This window comes from Saccostrea cucullata, unplaced genomic scaffold (genome assembly GCF_032062105.1).
Source record: "Saccostrea cucullata isolate Sc308-1 unplaced genomic scaffold, CSIRO_AGI_Scuc_v1 ctg3381, whole genome shotgun sequence".
In the NCBI taxonomy this organism is placed as follows: Eukaryota; Metazoa; Mollusca; class Bivalvia; order Ostreida; family Ostreidae; genus Saccostrea; species Saccostrea cuccullata.
The window spans coordinates 34,682-55,290 of record NW_026932998.1 but is presented as its reverse complement, the minus strand read 5'-3'; the positions used below and the strand labels follow the sequence as shown (position 1 = coordinate 55,290).

Below are 20,609 nucleotides of genomic sequence, written 5' to 3'. Positions count from 1 at the left end.
TCTGACAACTCGAGAAACATCTCTTTACACAACATAAGACGTCATCTGATTGGGGAAATCCCCAGCTGTCTCTATATATACCGTAACAAATCTGTTCACATAAAACAACATTGCTTATTTTTATGGTAAGCTCACTCCAATATTGAAAAGATGATGTTTTTCATTCTTGTACTGTTCCTTATGTCAATAACCCAAGCCAGGACGGCTTCCTTGTTAACCGGTTCTAACGATAAAAACACTACGGCTTTGAACAACAATAAACAGGACGTAAAGGAAATCGATGTTCTGCGACAGCTCATAAACCAGGAGACTCTCATCCGGGTATCTCTTGTCAATGACGTCAGGGCAGCTGTGGATGACGTAACCTATGTGAAACGAAGCATGACGTCAACAGAAACCACGGTCTCCTCCCTACAGCAGACACTAAATGGATTGAAAGTTCAGGTCGATTTTTTAACACAGGATAAGAATTTAGCGGAGAAAGCAGAAACATTACAAAGGGAAGTTAATACTGTTAGTAGGCAGAACCAGATTTTGATACGGAAGATAGAAAACTTGGAAAAACAGGTTGAAATAAACAATACCAACTCTTTACAGCAGATTGTAGAAACATTACAAACACAAGTTGATTCTTTAAACAGAGAACAGAGGAGAAAAATCAAGAAGATTGCAATAAATTGTAAGAACAAAATTGAAGAAGCTAAGCAGAAGTTTAATAGAAACATCGCAGAGATTTACGAGCTTCTAAACAACAGAACATTGGAAACAGTTACTAAAGGTCTCTCTCTCTCTCTCTCTCTCTCTCTCTCTCTCTCTCTCTCTCTCTCTCTCTCTCTCTCTCTCTCTCTCTCTCTCTCTCAATGTCTATATTTTTTTTAAATTATTATATGTCCTTCTTTTTTAAGATTCAAAAATAATCAAGGATTGTAAGGATCACTTTCTACAAGGTCATAAACAATCTGGTGTATACAGTATAAACCCCTTTAGTAATGAGACTCGGGTACACGTGTACTGTGATATGGAGACAGAAGGCGGAGGGTGGACTGTAAGATTTCTTTATCTTTAAAGTTTCTGAAATAAATTAAATAATGTCTAACAAACAGAATTAAAAAAAAAAGGGTCAGCCTTCAAGATAATTATTTTCTATTGATTAATTGTAGGCAATCAAAAACGGGTGAGCGGATCTGCTAGTTTCAACAGAATGTGGGCGGAATACAGAGATGGATTTGGAAACGCAAATGACTCCTACTGGATTGGTGAATGTTTATTATTATTTGTTAATATCAATATCTTAAGCAATGTTTACTTTTTTGCATCTGCGTATGTTTTACGGAAAAGGATTTGTTTAGCTGATGAACGATTTAATGTATTTTTACAAAACTTATACACCTGTACAATTAACTATGTGATTATATACACGCATACAATTAATTTTTAAGGAAATGACGTAATTCACCAGCTCACAAAGGAAAGAAACTCCGCCCTCTACGTCTCTATAACATTACGAGATCGCAAGACTTTATATGAACTTTATCAACAGTTCTCTGTGTCTGATGAATCAGACAATTACAGACTTTTTCTGGAGGGCCAGCTACCGGAACTTTAGGTAAGTGATAAGTAAAGGGTGTGACTATCACTGGATCCGCCACCGATCAAAGCAAAGGAAGTGAAAGAGATAGTGTGAGAACAGGAAAAGGCAAATAAAGGAGAGGAAGAACATTTTTTTTTAAATGAGACATGCTTAATTCATAAAAAAGATTTTGGCAATTTCATTCTGTCTTGTCTACCACTAGAAAAAATGTACTGAGTATGTGTTATATGTTTCTGAATTTTGAGAAGATCCCCCTACAGTTTATAACAATAATCTTTTTTAGAAAAGAGTATTTTTAAGGTTTGTTATTCTTAAACAGTGTCTACACCTTCCCTGTGTAGCTACAAATATTGATATAAATGGCAATATGTTCTGAGAGAACTATTTATTGCATCAATAATATTACACTAATTTTAAATAATTTATGCTACAGCTATTGTACATGTGTAGTTCATCTATCGTTTTTAAAGAAGTTTATGCTCCTTTCTTCTCCTGCTAGACAACTGAGCTTGTTTTTAGCTCACCTGAGCCGAAGGCTCAAGTGAGCTTTTCTGATCACATTTTGTCTGTCGTCCGACCGTCTATCTGTCCGTCCGTCCGTCTGTAAACTTTTCACATTTTCGATTTCTTCTCAAGAACCACTGGGCCAATTTTGACCAAACCTGGTACAAAGCATCCTTTGGTGAAGGGAAATTTAAGTTTTTAAAATGAAGGGACATATCCCCTCGCAAGGGGAGATAATCTTGAAAAGACAAAAATAGGGTTGGGTCTTTAAAAACTCTTCTTCTCAAGAACCACTGGGCCAGTAAAGCTGAAACTTATGTGGAAGCATCCTGGGGTAGTGTAGATTCTAAATTGTTCAAATCATGACCCCCTGGGGAAGGGTGGGGCCACAATGGGGAATCAAAGTTTTATATAGAAATATATAGGGAAAATCTTTGAAAATTTTCTTCTCAAGAACCACTCGGCCAGAAAAGCTGAAACTTATGAGGAAGCATCCTGGTGTAGTGTAAATTCTAAATTGTTCAAATCATGACCCCCTGGGGAAGGCTGGGGCCACAATGGGGAATCAAAGTTTTACATAGAAATATATAGGAAAAATCTTTGAAAATCTACTCCTCAAGAACCACTGGGCCACAAAAGCTGAAGCTTATGTGGAGGCATCCTGGTATAATGTAGATTCTAAATTGTTCAAATAATGACCCCGGGGAAAGGGTTGGGCCACAATGGGGAATCAAAGTTTTATATAGAAATATATAGGAAAAATCTTTGAAAATCTTCTTCTTAAGAACCACTCGGCCAGAAAAGCTGAAAGTTATGTGGAAGCATCCTGGTATAATGTAGATTCTAGATTGTTCAAATAATGACCCCCGGGGGAAGGGCGGGGCCACAATGGGGAATCAAAGTGTTATATAGAAATATATAGGAAAAATCTTTGAAAATCTACTTCTCAAGAACCACTGGGCCAGAAAAAGTGAAGCTTATGTGGAAGCATTCTGGGGTAGTGTAGATTCTAAATTGTAGGAATCATGACCCCCGGTGGAAGGGCGGGGCCATTATAGGGAATCAAAGTTTTACATAGAAATATACCGGTATAGGAAAATCTTTGAAAATCTTCTTCTCAGGAACCACTGGGCCAAAAAACCTGAAACATTTGTGCCCATGGAAGGATCATGGGGTAGTGTAGATTTCAAAATGTCTAAATTATGATCAGTGGGGTAGGGTGGGGATGCATTATGTATAACAAGGGGGAAATCTAGTAAAGAACAGAATGGTCATATCTTCTCAGGTGAGCGATGTGGCCCATGGGTCTCTTGTTTGTTAAAGCAGACAAAAACAGACAACATTGTTGAAGTGAAAAAATGTCATTTATTGAAGTAAATGACGTAAAAGTAGTAAAACATATTTGCAATACTGTAGATTCCTTATTTTTGCGAGGACTTATCGGGAAAGGTCTCTTCAGCATCAACACGCGAAAAATAATAATTCGCGAATGGACGGTTAAACTAAAGATTGTACATTGACTTCAGCGCCATAAAAAATAAAAGAGAGTAATTTTAAATCGCGAGGTACTTCTCACGAAATTACTACAATGTCCTTATAAATGATATACACTGTATATATCCAAAAAGGGATCAACCAGCTGACTAATTAAGAATTCAAAGCATGGAAAAAACATCGCCATGTATAGAAGACATATATCTTCAGTTGACTCCCTACTAAATATAACAAATTCTAAACATACATAAAAAAGCGCTAAATTGCTGCCTGCTATCATAAATGAAAATAAAACACAATGGTATAAGACGGTAATGGATGTTAGGTTCGAAAAAAAAAAATTGAGCTGCGCAAATGTTGTGACTTTCCCTTCTGGTAAAAAGATAAACAATGAACATGTAATGACGACAAAGCGCTCTGCTGATTTGTTGAAAATAGCCAAGAAAGCGGTAAACCAAGTTACATAAGTACAACCTGGTTGCTGCATGGTATAAATCTATTTACAAAAGAGACATTGTTAAACAATAACTTAATATATAGATATATACAAGACATGTCACATAAAGGTCATTATTTACAATAATTACTTTGATTATCTTTTAGCCAATCTAATTTGTATACTAAGACTCTTTAAAAAAAATTGTATCATTTACTTCTATGTGGTGTCTTTATGCTTAATAAACAAATGTCAGAGAATAAAAAATGAAAGTGTAGATATATAACAAGCTTTAGATATGGATAACAGATCGATCAAGAGAGAGAGAGAGAGAGAGAGAGAGAGAGAGAGAGAGAGAGAGAGAGAGAGAGAGAGAGAGTTAACATTAGATAGATTGATTTTTTTTATGAACGTCATTTTGATGTATTCATATATGTTGACAATTTCGCTATAACTAGGAAAATATTGCTTTGGGTCAAGTGATATTGTGATATTTATGATGACAATTTACATAACATGTGATATAATGTTTTTTCAGTTCATTTCACTTGTTTTCACCCTGTTTAAGGTGTGAACAATTCATTTGAATCATTTTAGAGACCATGTAACTTGTTTAACATCTTTTTTTGAATAATTTCAAAGTTCATGTAATTTCTACAAAATCTTGTTTTGGGTATGTGTAATTAACCTTAATCGTTTTAAGTATGACTAAATTATGTTTTTTAATATATATACTCTTTTTTCACATTGATAGGTGACAGTATGTTAGACACTTATTATCCAAATTACTACGATCTGTCTAGGATGGTCTTATCCCTGTGATTTATTTCTTTACCTCTACAGGTGACAATATGTTAGACACCAATATTTCTCGCGCTGTTCTGTCAGGGTTGCCATTCTCCACCCACGACAGAGATAACGACATGTCTAGAAATAACTGTGCTGTTAAATGGGGAGGAGGTTGGTGGTTTAACTCCTGTCACCACGCCTTCCTTAACGGTCCGTGGTCTCTGGAGTTCTGGCGCAACCCATGGTACCCTGAAACAATGAGTGGATCATATATAAGGGAGACGATGATGTTAATCAAGCATTTTTAGGTAAACATCTGTCATTCTTATTAATTTCTGCTTTTTAGAAAAATTAATTTACACTTAATTTTGTTTCATTAATACATTGAAAACGCTGTTATGATAAATCAGAATGAAGGGTATAATGATCTTTCTCTCATATTGTTTTTCTCTACTGTTTTAATTTGTTTTCTCTACAGATGCTGATTAATAAAGAAAAGAAATGAGTGGATAATTGAAGAGAATATTAGTATTAGGAATCAAAAAAGCAATAGATAATTCAATAGAATACGGTTATAACGTGTCAGTAACCTGTCAAAAATCATAAACAGACATTTTTCGCCTTTATTTATAAATGTATATGTATTTATGCTCTATTTTGCTTAGTTTTAATAAATGTTTTTTGAATAATATAGACATCTTTGTAAATGTGTATCTTTCTGTGGTCCCTGCTGGACAATAATGCTGAAATTTAGTATCATTATAGTTGTGTATGCATGTATTTAAAATAAACTTAGAATACAAAAAAATTCTCTCTGAAACATGAAGAAAACTTGACAGATATTTACAATAAGAAATGTTACATTGTAAAACTTCTTTTAAAAAAACTCAGGTGACATATTGCTATCGGTTTTCGTCCGTCGTCGTACGTCGTCAGTCGTACGTCACTCGTAAACTTTTGAACATTTTTTTAGTTTCTTGTCTGGAACCTTTGAACCAATACATGTGTATCAGCCAAATTTTATACGAGATCTTTGGATAAAGAATTGAAAAAATGAAACATTCTTGGTACCTGTCCCGTGTGGCCTGATGGGTGGGGCTTAAACTACCAAAATTAATGCAGTCTTAAAAAATCTTCACATAATCAAGCCAAGAAAAGCCTCAGGGTCAGGGAGGGGTTCTCTGCAAGGGCGGTGTTCAAATGATATATATTGAAAATGAATGATTTGTCTGAAAATCTTTTCCTTTGCTCCTGAGTATTATGTCAATGATCTAAGTATATATATTTATGATGAAGAAAGGTGCATCTAGCAAAATTTCAGGGCCCACCGGTCACGGGTACGGGGGGGATGTAAAAATAGTCTGAGAATAAATTAATGCTTTGAAATCTGTACGTCCGTCCGTCTTAAACGCCTTTGGGTACCTGTTTCCTATCTACAACTCTTCTTCTACGACTGAATGGAATTTAATCAGGCTTCTCAGAATTTGATAAGATTTTCACAGAATCTTTTTAAAATGGTGCCAAAGTACACATTCTACTTTATTTAATTGATCTGGCACATAATTTGGGTTCCCTTAGCACAACACGAATACTGCCATTCTTTCCAATATTGAAGGGTTTATCTCTTATCCCCAATTCCACCATTCCACTGAAAAACATTTAATGATACTTTCATAGATTCTTTATTACATTTTGCCATTGTATGTGTAACCTCTTAATGACACTTATTTCGGAAAATATGGACTTAGTCATAAAAATCATAAAGGAGGCGTGGGGTATCATTGAAGTGAGATCAGTGCTTGTAGTTCCCCTAGTTTCTCTTTATCCTTTGGAAATCAAATAATTTATTGGTAAGCAATTTATTTAACTTTTCTTAAGCATGCCAATGGATAATGCGTAGGGCGTATATTTTTCAATTTATGGTTGAATTAAATGGGTACCACTAGGGTATTCGGAACTTGTCGACATTTAATTCAACGCTAAAATGAACACCTGTGTTAGCTTGCGAAATAATTGGGTTTTTTCTGTTTGTTTTTTTTTTTTTTGGGGGGGGGGGGGTAAACTTTACTGAAACAATATTTAATACCAAAATTTATTGAACTACCTTGACAGAAAACTTAGATTTTGAAATAATGCCTCATATATCTATAGCACCGCCTTATCCGTTTTTTATTCTTATTCTGAACTGGTCAAATAACTGTCAATTATTTTTAAACTAAAACAAAGTTTAGGAGGTTAAAAAATGAAAAATATGGAGGTAAAGCAAACACAGACTTTAAAAACATTAGAGGTTGGTTCAGGTGCCATTGAGGAGTGAGCATTCCCTGCCTACCGGTCACACCCTTGTGTTTTCCTTGTCATGTTTGGAAAATAACAGTAAAATTCGTCGTCAATTCAGTGTATAAATAATGGACTAATAAACTACCAATGTGTACGAAAAAAACTCAGGCAGTATTTGACTCCATAATAAATAATTTACTTCGTTTTTGAAATTGTTCATACGTAGGGCATGCTCTTTTGTATTGAATCAACTGAGAAATGTAAAATCCGTATGTAGTTGATTAAGGTATATTGTTGCATACGTAAGGGAAGTTGACGATAGAAAAGTTAGTCATCACGTTTACAATTGAGATAGGCTGTTTGATTACTTTTATTGATTGTCTTTTTCAAGTAAAATATCCAAGCATGAAATAGTGTACAGTTTTCCTCATGTAGTTTTTCTCTGTACTATCAAAATTTTAAAAAATATAAGATACCACAGAGTCCGACACTTCTGCTTCATACTTGGATATTTTACTTGAAAAAGACACTAATGGTAATCTAACAACCAAGCTATATGATAAACGTGATGCCTTTAACTTCCATATCGTCAACTTCCCTTACTTATGCAGCAATATACCTGCATACGGAGTATACATATCTCAGTTGATTCGATACGCAAGAGCGTTCTCTGCGTATGAACAATTTCTTAAACGAGGTAAATTATTGACAAGCAAGTTGATGAAACAAGAATATCAACAGTCTCATTTAAAGTCATCATTTCGTAAATTCTATGGTCGATACAATGACCTTGTCAGCAAATACAATTTATCATTGAGTCAAATGCTGATTGTTGTTTTTCATACCAATTGTCCATTATTTATACACTGAATTGACGACGGATTTTTTCCGTTATTTCCTGATCATGACAACGAGCACACGGCGGGTGTGACCAGTCGGCAGGGGATGCTCACTCCTCCATGGCACCTGATCCCACCTCTGATGTTTCGGAGGACCGTGTTTGCTCTGCTCTTATTTTGTATATTGTTTAATGGACGTTGAGATTGAATACTGTTCGTTATCTCCATATCCTTCATCCAAAAAAATTATTTTACAGCATTGACCCTTGACATTTGAACTTAAATACATTAACAAATCCATTGTCTTAACCTTACTATTATATTATTCAGTGACGCGACAAAATTTCCATTTCTATTTTTTTCTGTGATAACTCTTTGAAAATTAATGGAGTTGATATCTTGATAACTCTCCCGGAATGCAAATTAGGCAAATAGATAGGTCAGGACCTAAGGAGGCCTATTATTCATATAAATCTCGTGCGCGTCTGCCTCTATGTCTGGCGCTAGGGAGGAGGACAAATATGCATGTAACTCTCGTGTGGCTGTCTTTGTGTTTGACGTCAGTGGGCGATGCCTATTGAATTGGCATGGGAGTCCTCGTGTAATTCATTCAGCAGTCGTCTTCAAAAGTGAACTAGTACAATGATTTTAATTTCGGTGAATTTTAAAAACTTACATGATTTGTCAAAATTAGAGATACATGCGCTTCATCTGATAAATATAACTTTACCTCAACATTCATATTTGTTACAAGTACTGATTTACACCAAACATATTAGAATTTTGATTTAGCTTATTGACGCGCATTTTATTTTATCAAAAAATCTCCGTTTAATTATTTATTTCATGAAAATATTTCTTTTGTAGATAATAAAGAACAGACAGAGAAAATTTTTAAATCGTTCAGTTAGCGGATATTCTCTTTTCCCAAAATTTTCCACAGACCTTTTTTGTTCTGTTCATATCATCTCTCTCTTCCACGACATGACAATCGTTAGAAAATAAGGATATCATCTGGGATTTTTCCACTTGTCTATTTACTGTCATTCTTCCTTCTTCTATTTTCTCTCTATTTCTTAATTTTCAGACGTGAGACCTTAGAAAATTATTGATTTTTCATCAATGTTTATTTTTTTTTATTTTTTTTTTTAACAGGTGGCTCCCATCAGCCACGTACCTCCGATCACTTGACTCTACACTAATTTAGTGTTTCGGCGGTGTGAAACGAGGTATATTTTTATAAATTGATTTATGATGAAGAAATAATTTTCTTCATATTGCTGCAAATCCGCCTCATCAGGAGTTTATTTGCATTATGCATTTATGCATCTACACATAATATTAAATTAAATTATTTATTTGTTGGGGAGGTGAGAATATCACCTAAGTTTTTATTGCGTTTGTAGGACACAATAGGTAATTCTGAGAAGACTTTTTTACAGTCTTCATCCTTTGTAAGGATGTGCCAATATTTTATCAGTTTTCTTTTTAAATGTCGTATAGTGTTTCGGCGGTGATCCAGATTGTGACAATGATATACATCCTTTCCGCATGAAAAGCGGTTTTGAACCGCAAATTATGAACAATTCAGTTCAAACATATATTGACAAAACAAGACTTGAATTGTCATCTATGGAGGTTCGCAAATCATCTGACAATTTAAGCACTTCTGAACGCCGAGCATTAAAAAGGCTAAAAGATCGTAAAGACATCATTATCAAAAAAGCTGACAAAAACAACATGTGCGTTGCTACTAGAAAAACTGATTATATCCTTGAAGGTGAACGTCAGTTAAATAGCAAATACTACTGTAAAATTACTAATCCCAAACTAAATCATCTCAAAGATAGTATCACACAAAAACTGTGTGAGATGAACACTAAGGGTGTACTTGACAACATTACCTATGACTTTCTACGGAAAGTTAAAAATACGAGGGTAGGGAGATGATATTTGCTCCCTAAAATACACAAGCTCAACATTGAGACTTTTAATGAAATTAAAAACAATGGTAGCTGCAATTCACCAATTATTCCACCAGGTCGACCTATAATCTCACACATAGGTTCACCTACAGAACGCATTAGGCAGTATGTAGATTACTTTTTGACTCCCATCGTGCAAACACTAAGCACGTATATTAGGGACAGTTCAGACTTCATTCTAAAAGTTGAACAACTCAGACCACAGCCAAAATGCCTATTGGTCAGTTATGATGTAACTTCACTCTACACAAATATGCAATTCGAGGAGCTAATTACGGCTGTTTAAATAGCCTATACCAACTTCAGCAAAGCAGAATATACTATACCAGATCCGCCTACAGCTGATCTTTGTTTTCTTTTACGACTTGTACTAGAAAACAATATATTCGAGTCTAACTCTGCTATGTATAAACAAACAATAGGATGTGCAATGGGTTCTAAGTGTTCCCCATCTGTGTGCGACATTCGCCTTCACCAAATAACAGATGAAATCATCGATAAATTTACAGGGAAGAATGATTTAATATATCATGGTCGCTATCGCGACGACGGGTTTATCATTTTTCACGGATCGGAAGCTTTCATCCATGAACTATTTGAAATAGCCAATTCACACCATCCTCTACTCAAATTCACATATGAAATTTCCACACAAGAAATCAATTTCTTAGACACTACAGTGTTCAAAGGAAAAAGATTTAAAACCAATCAAATTCTGGATTTTAAAACCTACATTAAACCAACTAACACATTCCAATATTTGGAACGGAATAGTGCACATAATTCCTCTGTTTTTAAAGGATTCATCAAAGGTCAAACAATACGCCATATGAGAAATACAAGCAATGAAATAACTTTGCTTGAAATTCTGCGTGAGTTTGAGGTTAATCTCTTAAAAAGAGGATACGATAAAATTGAAATCAAATCTAACATGCAAAATGTACTCGCTAATTATAGCAGAGAGAAAACCCTAAAAAGTAAAAATGACATCAAGAAAAAAGGAATTCCTCTTGTTTTTGTCACAAAATACAACCCCTGTATACGACATTTAAAAAGAAAACTGATAAAATATTGGCACATCCTTACAAAGGATGAAGACTGTAAAAAAAAGTCTTCTCAGAATTACCTATTGTGTCCTACAAACGCAATAAAAACTGATATTCTCACCTCCCCAACAATTAAATAATTTAATTTAATATTATGTGTAGATGCATAAATGCATAATGCAAATAAACTCCTGATGAGGCGGATTTGCAGCAATATGAAGAAAATTATTTCTTCATCATAAATCAATTTATAAAAATATACCTCGTTTCACACCGCCGAAACACTAAATTAGTGTAGAGTCAAGTGATCGGAGGTACGTGGCTGATGGGAGCCACCTGTTTAAAAAAAAAAATAAAAATTAAGAGTAATTTTCTACCTGTGGTCATCTTCAAATCTTTTTCTATTATTTGAAAAAAAAATATATTTGCATATGTTAAATTAATTGACTCTAAGTTCATTGCTTCAATGATATTACTTTTTTTTATTTTTAAATTTCAAAAATGAGTACCATTGTTATGTCTGAAAAAAGGGAATGGGCCTAATTTATACGAGAAAAGTTTACTTTGACGTCACACAGAATATGAATTTTATATATTTCTTATAAAACCAGAAAACAACTTTAAATTGTATAAGTATTATAAACATCAATGAACCTTATCAGTGCATTAAAAAGTTGCTAGTTAAATCCCAAACAGCTAGTTATAAACAAATCAATGATTGTCATGAACTTGTGAACATGAGGTCATTTAGGTGAAAATGACGCATTTCATGTGCTGTTAGAGGCAGATTGGGGAATTGTTTGAAGAATGAAAAATGCATTTAATAATTAAGCAAAATATAATTTACAGGGGTTTTAAATTGGCGATTAATACCAATGTATATCATTTGTTTATTGCGATTCTTCATTAACTATCGAATGTATTTAATTAATTTTGTCGTGTACTTATGTACGGGTCAGGTATACATGTATTTTACATTGAGATGCCTCATTAAATAGTTTTTTCGCAAGGGCATACACTAAAAAGATCTTGTCCATTTTTGAATATAAATTCAAGATAGTTTCATTAACTTGAAAAATGCGGTTATTTTTTTAATTAGTAATACGTAATTAAAGTTCAAATAACAATCTTCGTATTAAGACTGTATGAATAAAACAAATCGCCCAAGGTGCAGTTTAAAAGACAGATAGCGAGTTCTCATTATACATGTACATTGAATTTGCAATTAAATTCATTTGGTAAAATTAAGCAGCGCATTCTCTTTATTGAAAATGTTAGTTGGTATTTTCTATTGTTTCTTCATTCTTCTAATCTACAAATAAGAAACACCCTTATATGGTAGTGGTTGTAGCCTCTTTCAATGTCAATGTCGCCATCGTTTTATTCGTTATATTATAAGCCTTTTTTACCTGCATTTTTGTTTTAAATACTTCGGGACTTTTCACAACTTATGGCATTTGAAAGTTTTGCATAAACGTTACTCATGATTTTATATGTAATTTAATAGTGTATTATCTATTTATTTAGAACGAACATTTGCTTTCGGCAATTGTCTTCAAAAATAAGTGATAGTAACAATCATGGATTTTAATTTCAGATATCTCAAATAAATAACTTGAAAATTAAAATTAGGAATAAATTCGTGTCATCAAATAAGTAATAAGTCATCAAATAACTAAACAAACATTTAGTGTTGTTACATGTGTACTGATTAACACACAATGCATTATGAATTATTTTACCTACCACTTTAAAACGCTTTACACATAATTTCTTACTAATCAAAATAATTTGTGCCTTGTTTTCATATCATCGTTATGTCGGTGATAATCAGAAGCAAATACAGGGAATGGTTGAATGATTAAGTCAGGGGAAATTCTTTATACTTCTATACATAAATCTCTCTCACGACAGAAAATATACATAACCTTGGATTTTTCATTGAATTTTTCCTCCTGTTTGTTTACGTTTACTATTACTTCCGTACGGTTCCGCTCTGTTTCTTAGTTTTCAGACGTCAGAGCTTTATAAATATTCCAGATTTTTCTATCAGTTTATATGTATTTTCCGTTTTATGGCTTTTATTTATTTTTAAATAACGTAATGTTTCCATGTAGAATAATTTTCTGTCCGTGATCATCTTTAAACCTTTTTTTCAGCATTTTCAAAAAAAAAAATGCGTATGTCAAGGCAAATAAGTCAGTTATGCAATTAATTACTTAAAGGATGTCCTTTTTAAACTTAAACAATGTGTAGCATTAAAGAAAAAGTAATAGAAATACCTTGTGTGTATGATATCCTACTTTTAGATTGAATATTAATAAAAGAAAAGTCGTTAGGGAAAAAATCATAAAATTCCCAAATACAGTTTAATATTTAATATCATCATATCTAACAATTTACATTGCTTACATTATGTGTTTATTAAAACGAAACCAAGCTTGCTCATTAGATCTCCCTCTCTCTCTCTCTCTCTCTCTCTCTCTCTCTCTCTCTCTCTCTCTCTCTCTCTCTCTCTCTCTCTCTCTCTCTCTTACTTTGGTTTTTACGTCCCGCTAATTTCATGAAATCTCCAGACATCACTATATACACCGTATGAGGTCATTTGATTGAGGGAATCCCTAAATGTCTCTTTATAAACCGTATGACATCATTTGATTGAGGAAATCCCGCAATGTCTCTATATATACCGTGTTAGATATTTCATTAATGCACAATATTCTTTTGTTTGGTAAGTTCACTTAGGAATTTAAAGAAAGATGTTTTTAATTCTTCTACTGCTTTTCTTGTCTACATCACAAGTCAGGGCAGCTTCTTTGTTAACTGGTACTAAGGATCCAAACTCTGCAGCTCTGATCAACGGAAAACGTGACATCAAGAAAATCGCCGAGATTTACGAATTTACAAATAACAGAACATTGCAAACCATTCAGAAAGGTATTCTCTCTCTCTCTCTCTCTCTCTCTCTCTCTCTCTCTCTCTCTCTCTCTCTCTCTCTCTATATATATATATATATTTCTCTCTCTCTTACATTATATATCTTTCTTTCTTTCGCCGAGATATACGAATTTACAAATAACAGAACATTGCAAACCGTTCAGAAAAAATATATCTTTATTTCTTTATCTCGGTATTCTAATCATTATTATTGTTGTGTGTCATTTTTTTTCTAGGTTCAAAGCTAAATAAGGACTGTAAGGACCACTATGAACAAGGACAAAAACAGTCCGGTGTCTATGTAGTGTATCCCTTTCATAACGAGTCCCAGGTCAGAGTGTATTGTGACATGGAAACCGAGGGCGGAGGATGGACAGTAAGATTCTCTCTCTCTCTCTCTCTCTCTCTCTCTCTCTCTCTCTCTCTCTCTATTTAATTGAAATTTCAAGTAAACAAAACAGAAAAACGCAACAAAAACTACCATATATTTATTTTCTGTTGATAACTTGTAGGCAATCCAGAAAAGGGTCAGTGGATCCGTGAGTTTTAACAGAACGTGGGCGGAGTACAAGAATGGATTTGGTAACGCTAGTGACTCTTACTGGATTGGTAAATGTTTACTATTATTTAATTAACAATATCAGTATCTTAAGCATAGTTTGCTTTGTATGCCTTTGCGTATGTTCTACGGAAAATGATTTGTTTTTACAAATACATTTTTTGCATTTTTTTCATTTTTTGCAATAAATATCTTGTTAATTCATATGAATTGATTTACGATTTCATTTATATTTACAAAACCTAATAAACTCGTTAAATTAAAATATTGAAGGAAATGACGTCATTCATCAGCTTACCAAGGGAAGAAACTCATCCCTATACGTCTTTATAACATTGAAAAATGGCACAACTTTATACGAACTCTATCATCAGTTTTCTGTGTCTGATGAAACGGACAAGTACAGACTTTTTCTTGGAGGACCAGCTACCGGCACTTTGGGTAAGTGATAAGTAATGGTGTGACTAGTGATACAAAGAACGGGAGATAGAATGTGAGAGTAAAGGGGGAAATAAGCAGGAGAAATTATATTTTTATAAATAAGACATGTTTATCTTTTTCGAAAGGGTTCTTGTCCCTCTCCCTTGCTAGTTTAATGGTCCTTTTTATATACGTCATATTCCTTACCATAAACAAATTTTCATCATTATAGGTTTAAACTCTCTTTGGTGTCATTAGGCTTAATAAGCTATAGTTAGAGCCTGTGTAACAATTATCTGGATATGTTGTAGAAAAAAATAGTAGACATAGCAGGAGAAACATAGAAAATTTTATATTATGAACGTCATTTTAAAGTATTTATATTTGTAGACTATTTAAATCAGGTATGGGAACATTGTTTTTATAAAAATACATTTAAATTATTTCGAAGTTTATGCGTCTTATTAGACATTTTGAGTTGGGTATGTATTAATTATTTTAATAACTGTAAATAAGTTAATGAAACGCCGATGGACTCGGTTCATTTTAATTATCATAAATATTGACAAAAAAATACCTTGAGCTGAGTCAAATTTTATAGATATTTTTTTTTACTTCTACAGGTGACGCTATGTTAGACACTGGTCATTCTCAGTGGGATCTTTCTGGAATGTACTTCTCCACCCCGGACAGACAAAATGACAGGAATGTTTATATAAACTGTGCTGGTGTCTTGGGAGTAGGATGGTGGTTAAACTCTTGTTTCCAAACCTTTCTTAACGGTCCCTGGTCCCCGGAGTTCTGGTTTCTTCCTTGGCCGCCTACTATATTGAGTGGGACATCAGTGATGGGGACCACGATGATGATCAGGCGTCACTAGGTAAACATACATTGTCTAAATATTTGCTATACAATGTCTTTTTTTGATATTTTCTAGATTTAATTTGTTTTATAATCTGAAATCGCAGGTACGAGGAGTCAAAAATAAAGATTTCTTTTCCTTGTTGATCTTTCTTTAATATTTTGTTTTTCTCTACAGATGCAGATTAATGAAGAATGGAAAGGGATAATTCATTCAATAGAATATTATTATGACGAGATAATGACAAAGCTATGGATGATTAAATATTATACCATTATAAAGCGTCAATTATAAGCAAAGTTCATAAAATAGACATTGTTATTTCATTTCATAAAGTAGCTATTTTATATATATTTGTATTCTATTGATTTCTAGTTTTAATAAATATTTCTGAACAAGATAGATATCCTTGTAAATCTATTTTTATGTGGTCCCTGTTGGAAAACAATGCTAAAATTTCGTACCATTATTATTTCTATGTATGCATTTTAAAAAAAAACTCCTACTGTTGTATGGAAACAGTTACCAATGTTGTTATTCAAGAAAAATTCACTAGTGGCCTTGTTGTATAACTCATGGTAGAGGTATAGTAACTGTTAAAACAATCTTGAAATGATATGATCGATATCGATGGCAAGGAAAAGAAAGTGCACAGACAATTAGAAAATAGACCATATGCAACCCCTTGTGCTCTGTCTAAAAGGTATTGTCCTGAATAGGTAAACAAATATGTTAATCACCAAAGATTGAAATACGGGGGTGTTTACTACAGATATTTTGTCGACCATCTTCGTTCAACACCACAGAGGAATAACATACAGTCTTTAATTGAAATGAAAATTTAAGGGTTGAAAATGAACATTAGGCGGTGCAAAGTTTAAACTCCTCCCTGCAAGATGTTTAAGCTCAAACCAAATAAACTTGCAAATCTCCGTGTATCTATAAATAAAAGATACGACGCATTATTTTACTAGAAAAAGACATTTAAGGTAACCTTACAACAAAACTTCACGACGAATGTGCGCGTGATGACTTAAACTTTTCAATCATCAACTTCCCCTATTTATGTAACTATATATTTCTATCATCTGTACATAGCGTTAATCAATATGTCTCCCAGTACTATACGTTCATCGTGATGTTTTCTTGTAAGGCTGCTGTTAATGTCTTGTTAAATAATTTTGGTTGCCAAAAAATTGCTTTGTTCTAGAAACTGTTTGTTTGTAGTACAAAAAAATATCAACTTTCTCGTTTAAGGTCAATATTTTGCAAATTCTTTGGCCGATACAAAGATCTTACGAGCAAATACAACCCCTAATTTAATTGAATGAGGACTTACGATTTTTTATTCTAATTGATTGGTAATTATTCACACTCTGGATTAAATGTTTTATCTGTTTGTCCTATCATGACAAGTGGTATATGGTGTGTGTAACCAGCCAACAGGAGATGCTTTCTTCTCCATGGCGCCTCATCCCACCTGTTTTGTGTGGTCCATGTTTTTTTTTCTTCATATTTGTAATCACTACTAAGTCAAAAACGTACTGACATTCCCATTTTTTACTGACAAACTTAGAAAATTACTGACAATGTGCTGTCGTTACTGAAAAACTTAGACAATTACTGACCTTTTTACTGCCGGTACTGATAAACTTAGAAAAGTGCTGAGAATCTTAGTCGGTGCTGAAAAACTTAGACAATTACTGACCCGTTTACTGTCCCTGCTGAAAAACTTAGACAAGTGCTGACATTTACTGATAATTACTGTCCCTATTGTTCTCGCTCTCGGGGAGGCTGCAGTGGTGTGAAAATGACCGTGTATTATACTTTGCATTTAAAACAGTCTTATTTTATTTTTTGATGAAACAAAATTCCAGGCATTTATCTTTTTTTAAATCTAAATATTATTGATATCTGTAAAATAATTCAGAATATGATTTGAAAGTTGATATTTTTTTGTACTACAAACAAACAGTTTCTAGAACAAAGCAATTTTTTGGCAACCAAAATTATTTAACAAGACATTAACAGCAGCCTTACAAGAAAACATCACGATGAACGTATAGTACTGGGAGACATATTGATTAACGCTTTACAGTAACGACAGCACATTGTCAGTAATTTTCTAAGTTTGTCAGTAAAAAATGGGAATGTCAGTACATTTTTGACTTAGTAGTGAATATTTCAATGGTCCTTTGAGCACGATTACTGACCATTATCAACATTTTTATCTAGTCAATTCAATCAATACCAATCAGTAACAAAGCAATCATGACCCACTAACACCTCAGAAATTAGATCAGGTGTCATATATGATAAGGAATACTCTTATAATGTACATATTGTTTAATGCATGATGATCTAGTTTTATACGTATAACCAATCGGATAAGGAAAACGCAAGGTTCAGTTTATAAATTTATTAGGAAATGAAAAAGCAATGGCAGATCTACAAATAAAAAAAACATATATACAATATTATTATACACATAGACACTGAGACAAAATACTTTTATTTCCAATTCACTTCAAAAATAAGAAAATTTAAGGATATCCGATCCTCAGCCAGGAAGGATAACTCCAAAAATTTATATTTTATTTGAAATGCATCAAAATGAAGCTTGAAAGTGAATTTTTTTCAAGCAACGATTTTCATTTTATTCATCTTTATAAGATTCAAGGTTTTTGGAAGTCTTAGAAAAGGTCTTATAAAAGTTGACTTTTACACCCTATAAAGGGAAAATTTGTATACAGTTTTAGAGAAATAAGATTGTCTGGAATCCAGCCTTAGATACCAATGCTTATTAGCATGATATGTTTTAAAGAGTGATTTGTGGTGTCTTGCAATGTTAGCAAAAGCCTTTTACACTATGTATTATAGAATATATGACAGAAATAGAAGACAAAAATACCCAATAAGTATAAAAATCATGGCAATTTTTCTGAATGCCTGGATACCTATCCTTTCTTAACCCGAAATATATTAGTTGATCAATTTGCAATTAGAAAATGCATGGCTGATATTCCAATTCGCTTTTTCTGCAAAAATATTGGAGATTTGACATTTTTCCCTATATAATATGATTAACTTTAAATTTTAACTTTTAAGAAATCTTGTGGATAAATTTACACAACCTTGTGGATTCAGAGATACTTTTATGAGTACTTTTGATTATTTAACTGCTAATTTTATAAACCTGAGGATCGGACTACCTTAAGTGTACTATCCCCAAAACGTCAATTTCATAGTTTTAAAAAACTTTTATTTCAAAAATATGAAAAATACTTGAAATTTTAACTTGGACTTAATAAATAAAATACAAAAATTTTATAGACTAAGAAAAGTACCTTTCAAGTGGTGACAACGGGCAGCTGGGAATAAGTAATTTAAATTTCCCGCACTGACAGGGATGGGCCCATGCCTCAGTATATATATTGCAAAAAAAAAAAACGGTTAAGCAAGGGGGTTAAAATTTACTTGCCAATGAGATTTTAGGAGTAGAATGGAGACTATTACCAAATATGGCATAAGGTAAATTATGGCTTAGCAAGTTATTCAATAAAGATAAAAAATTATTTTAAATAAATGTCAGTCTGCCACATACTCCCGAGCTTTAAATTTAGCGTCTCGATAAATGAAAAATATAAATTCTATCAAAATACATTTTTCAATAATAGTCACATACTCTCCAGAAAAATATACATATGAACATCAAGTTTTTGCATAAGGAATAGGGTTATTTAGGAAACACATCTCTTCACACATCATGGTCTGAAAAAACACTAACGACATTTCCTGATATATTCACAACACGATACACAGAAGAGTCCCATGAATCTTGGATTTTGTTTCTGTCGCGGATGTGTCGGTTTCGAATATACACTTTGTCATCAATATTCAAATCCGGGTCACGGGCTTTTCTGTCATAAGTCGACTTCCTGTTTTTGGCCATCAGAGATGTATGATCACTGGCTTTGTCGAACGCGTATTTTAGTCGGTCTTGGTGAGATTTGATTCATTCATCAGTCGTCATCTGATCATCATCGTCACTGTCCAGAGCTCCTAGTAGAAAATCGATGGGTATCTGTGGATTCCTTTTTGTGTCTTATTTTAACGAGGCTGGGGTGTGGCAGCCATTTTCAGACTATTTTTATCTCCTTTTAAAGGAGAGCTCCATATGAATATATAAAAATGATCAAATTTTTAAACTAAGATGTATGAATTTTTTTCTTTGTGAAATGAAAGTAGACAGCTTAAGTTATCGTATCTAAAAAAAAATAAGTTAAATCTGGTGGTTAATTTGTGATTAATTTGTTGACCCCCCAGCCTCCTTAACGGTTATTATTGATAAGTGACTATAACAAAACAAGCAAAATGTTCTTTTCTTATAAACATTTTTTTTAATTTCATAAAATTATTCTATGTTTTAAGTTGTTTTTGTTCAATTGATGTAAACGCGAACTATGAAAGACCTGCATTGTCTAGCCCATTAATTTTTTTTTTTAAAAAGAACACCAAGTGTATTTAAAACCACACCATCATTCGACATTGATTTCGATAAACATTACGTCACTTTCGATTTACACATAATACTAGTAAATGTACTCACCCGCCCGATTGTGTTGGGGGTATTGACATAAGTATTAAAATAGGAGATCACTATTTTCCATCTCTCTTTTTATTTTGTAAGAACATTTTAATCTATGACTAACAACTTAACGTGTTCGAGTTAAGTGTGAAGGCACAAAAATTGTCAATCATAAAAATCCGTGTTCGAGTACTAATATGGTGTCCTAGTTAGCACAAAACATGCTGCCTATTTATGAAACGTGAATTTCATATTCAGAAAATTATCGATGCAATTTTG

At 33.2% G+C, this 20,609-nt stretch overlaps 1 protein-coding gene and 1 long non-coding RNA gene across 3 annotated transcripts; both read left to right on the top strand.

The window, feature by feature from the left end:
- Positions 1-47: 47 nt before the first annotated feature.
- LOC134236824 (fibroleukin-like) lies at positions 48-16,144 on the top strand. 2 transcript variants are annotated; one of them, XM_062718961.1, is made up of 6 exons: positions 48-778; positions 906-1,045; positions 14,414-14,510; positions 14,734-14,901; positions 15,504-15,760; positions 15,920-16,144. In XM_062718961.1, exons 1-5 carry the CDS (start codon positions 151-153, stop codon positions 15,758-15,760), a joined length of 1,290 nt encoding a protein of 429 aa, XP_062574945.1. In that variant the 5' UTR covers positions 48-150; the 3' UTR covers positions 15,920-16,144. The 2 variants fall into 2 exon arrangements, with proteins under 2 accessions (XP_062574945.1, XP_062574946.1); XM_062718962.1 differs by lacking the exons at positions 48-778; positions 906-1,045 and adding exons at positions 13,640-13,901; positions 14,138-14,277.
- Positions 1,126-5,690, top strand: LOC134236825 (uncharacterized). The gene is made up of 4 exons (XR_009985727.1): positions 1,126-1,256; positions 1,440-1,606; positions 4,869-5,122; positions 5,293-5,690. It is a non-coding gene; the product is annotated as an uncharacterized LOC134236825 (long non-coding RNA).
- Positions 16,145-20,609: the final 4,465 nt, after the last annotated feature.

Bases quoted from the DNA above. Each gene is read 5' to 3' on its own strand.
- LOC134236824 (XM_062718961.1), top strand. From the start codon at position 151: ATGATGTTTTTCATTCTTGTACTGTTCCTTATGTCAATAACCCAAGCC. The intron at 779-905 runs GTCTCTCTCTCT...TTCTTTTTTAAG, and splicing joins ATTGGAAACAGTTACTAAAG to ATTCAAAAATAATCAAGGAT. The intron at 1,046-14,413 runs GTAAGATTTCTT...GATAACTTGTAG, and splicing joins CAGAAGGCGGAGGGTGGACT to GCAATCCAGAAAAGGGTCAG.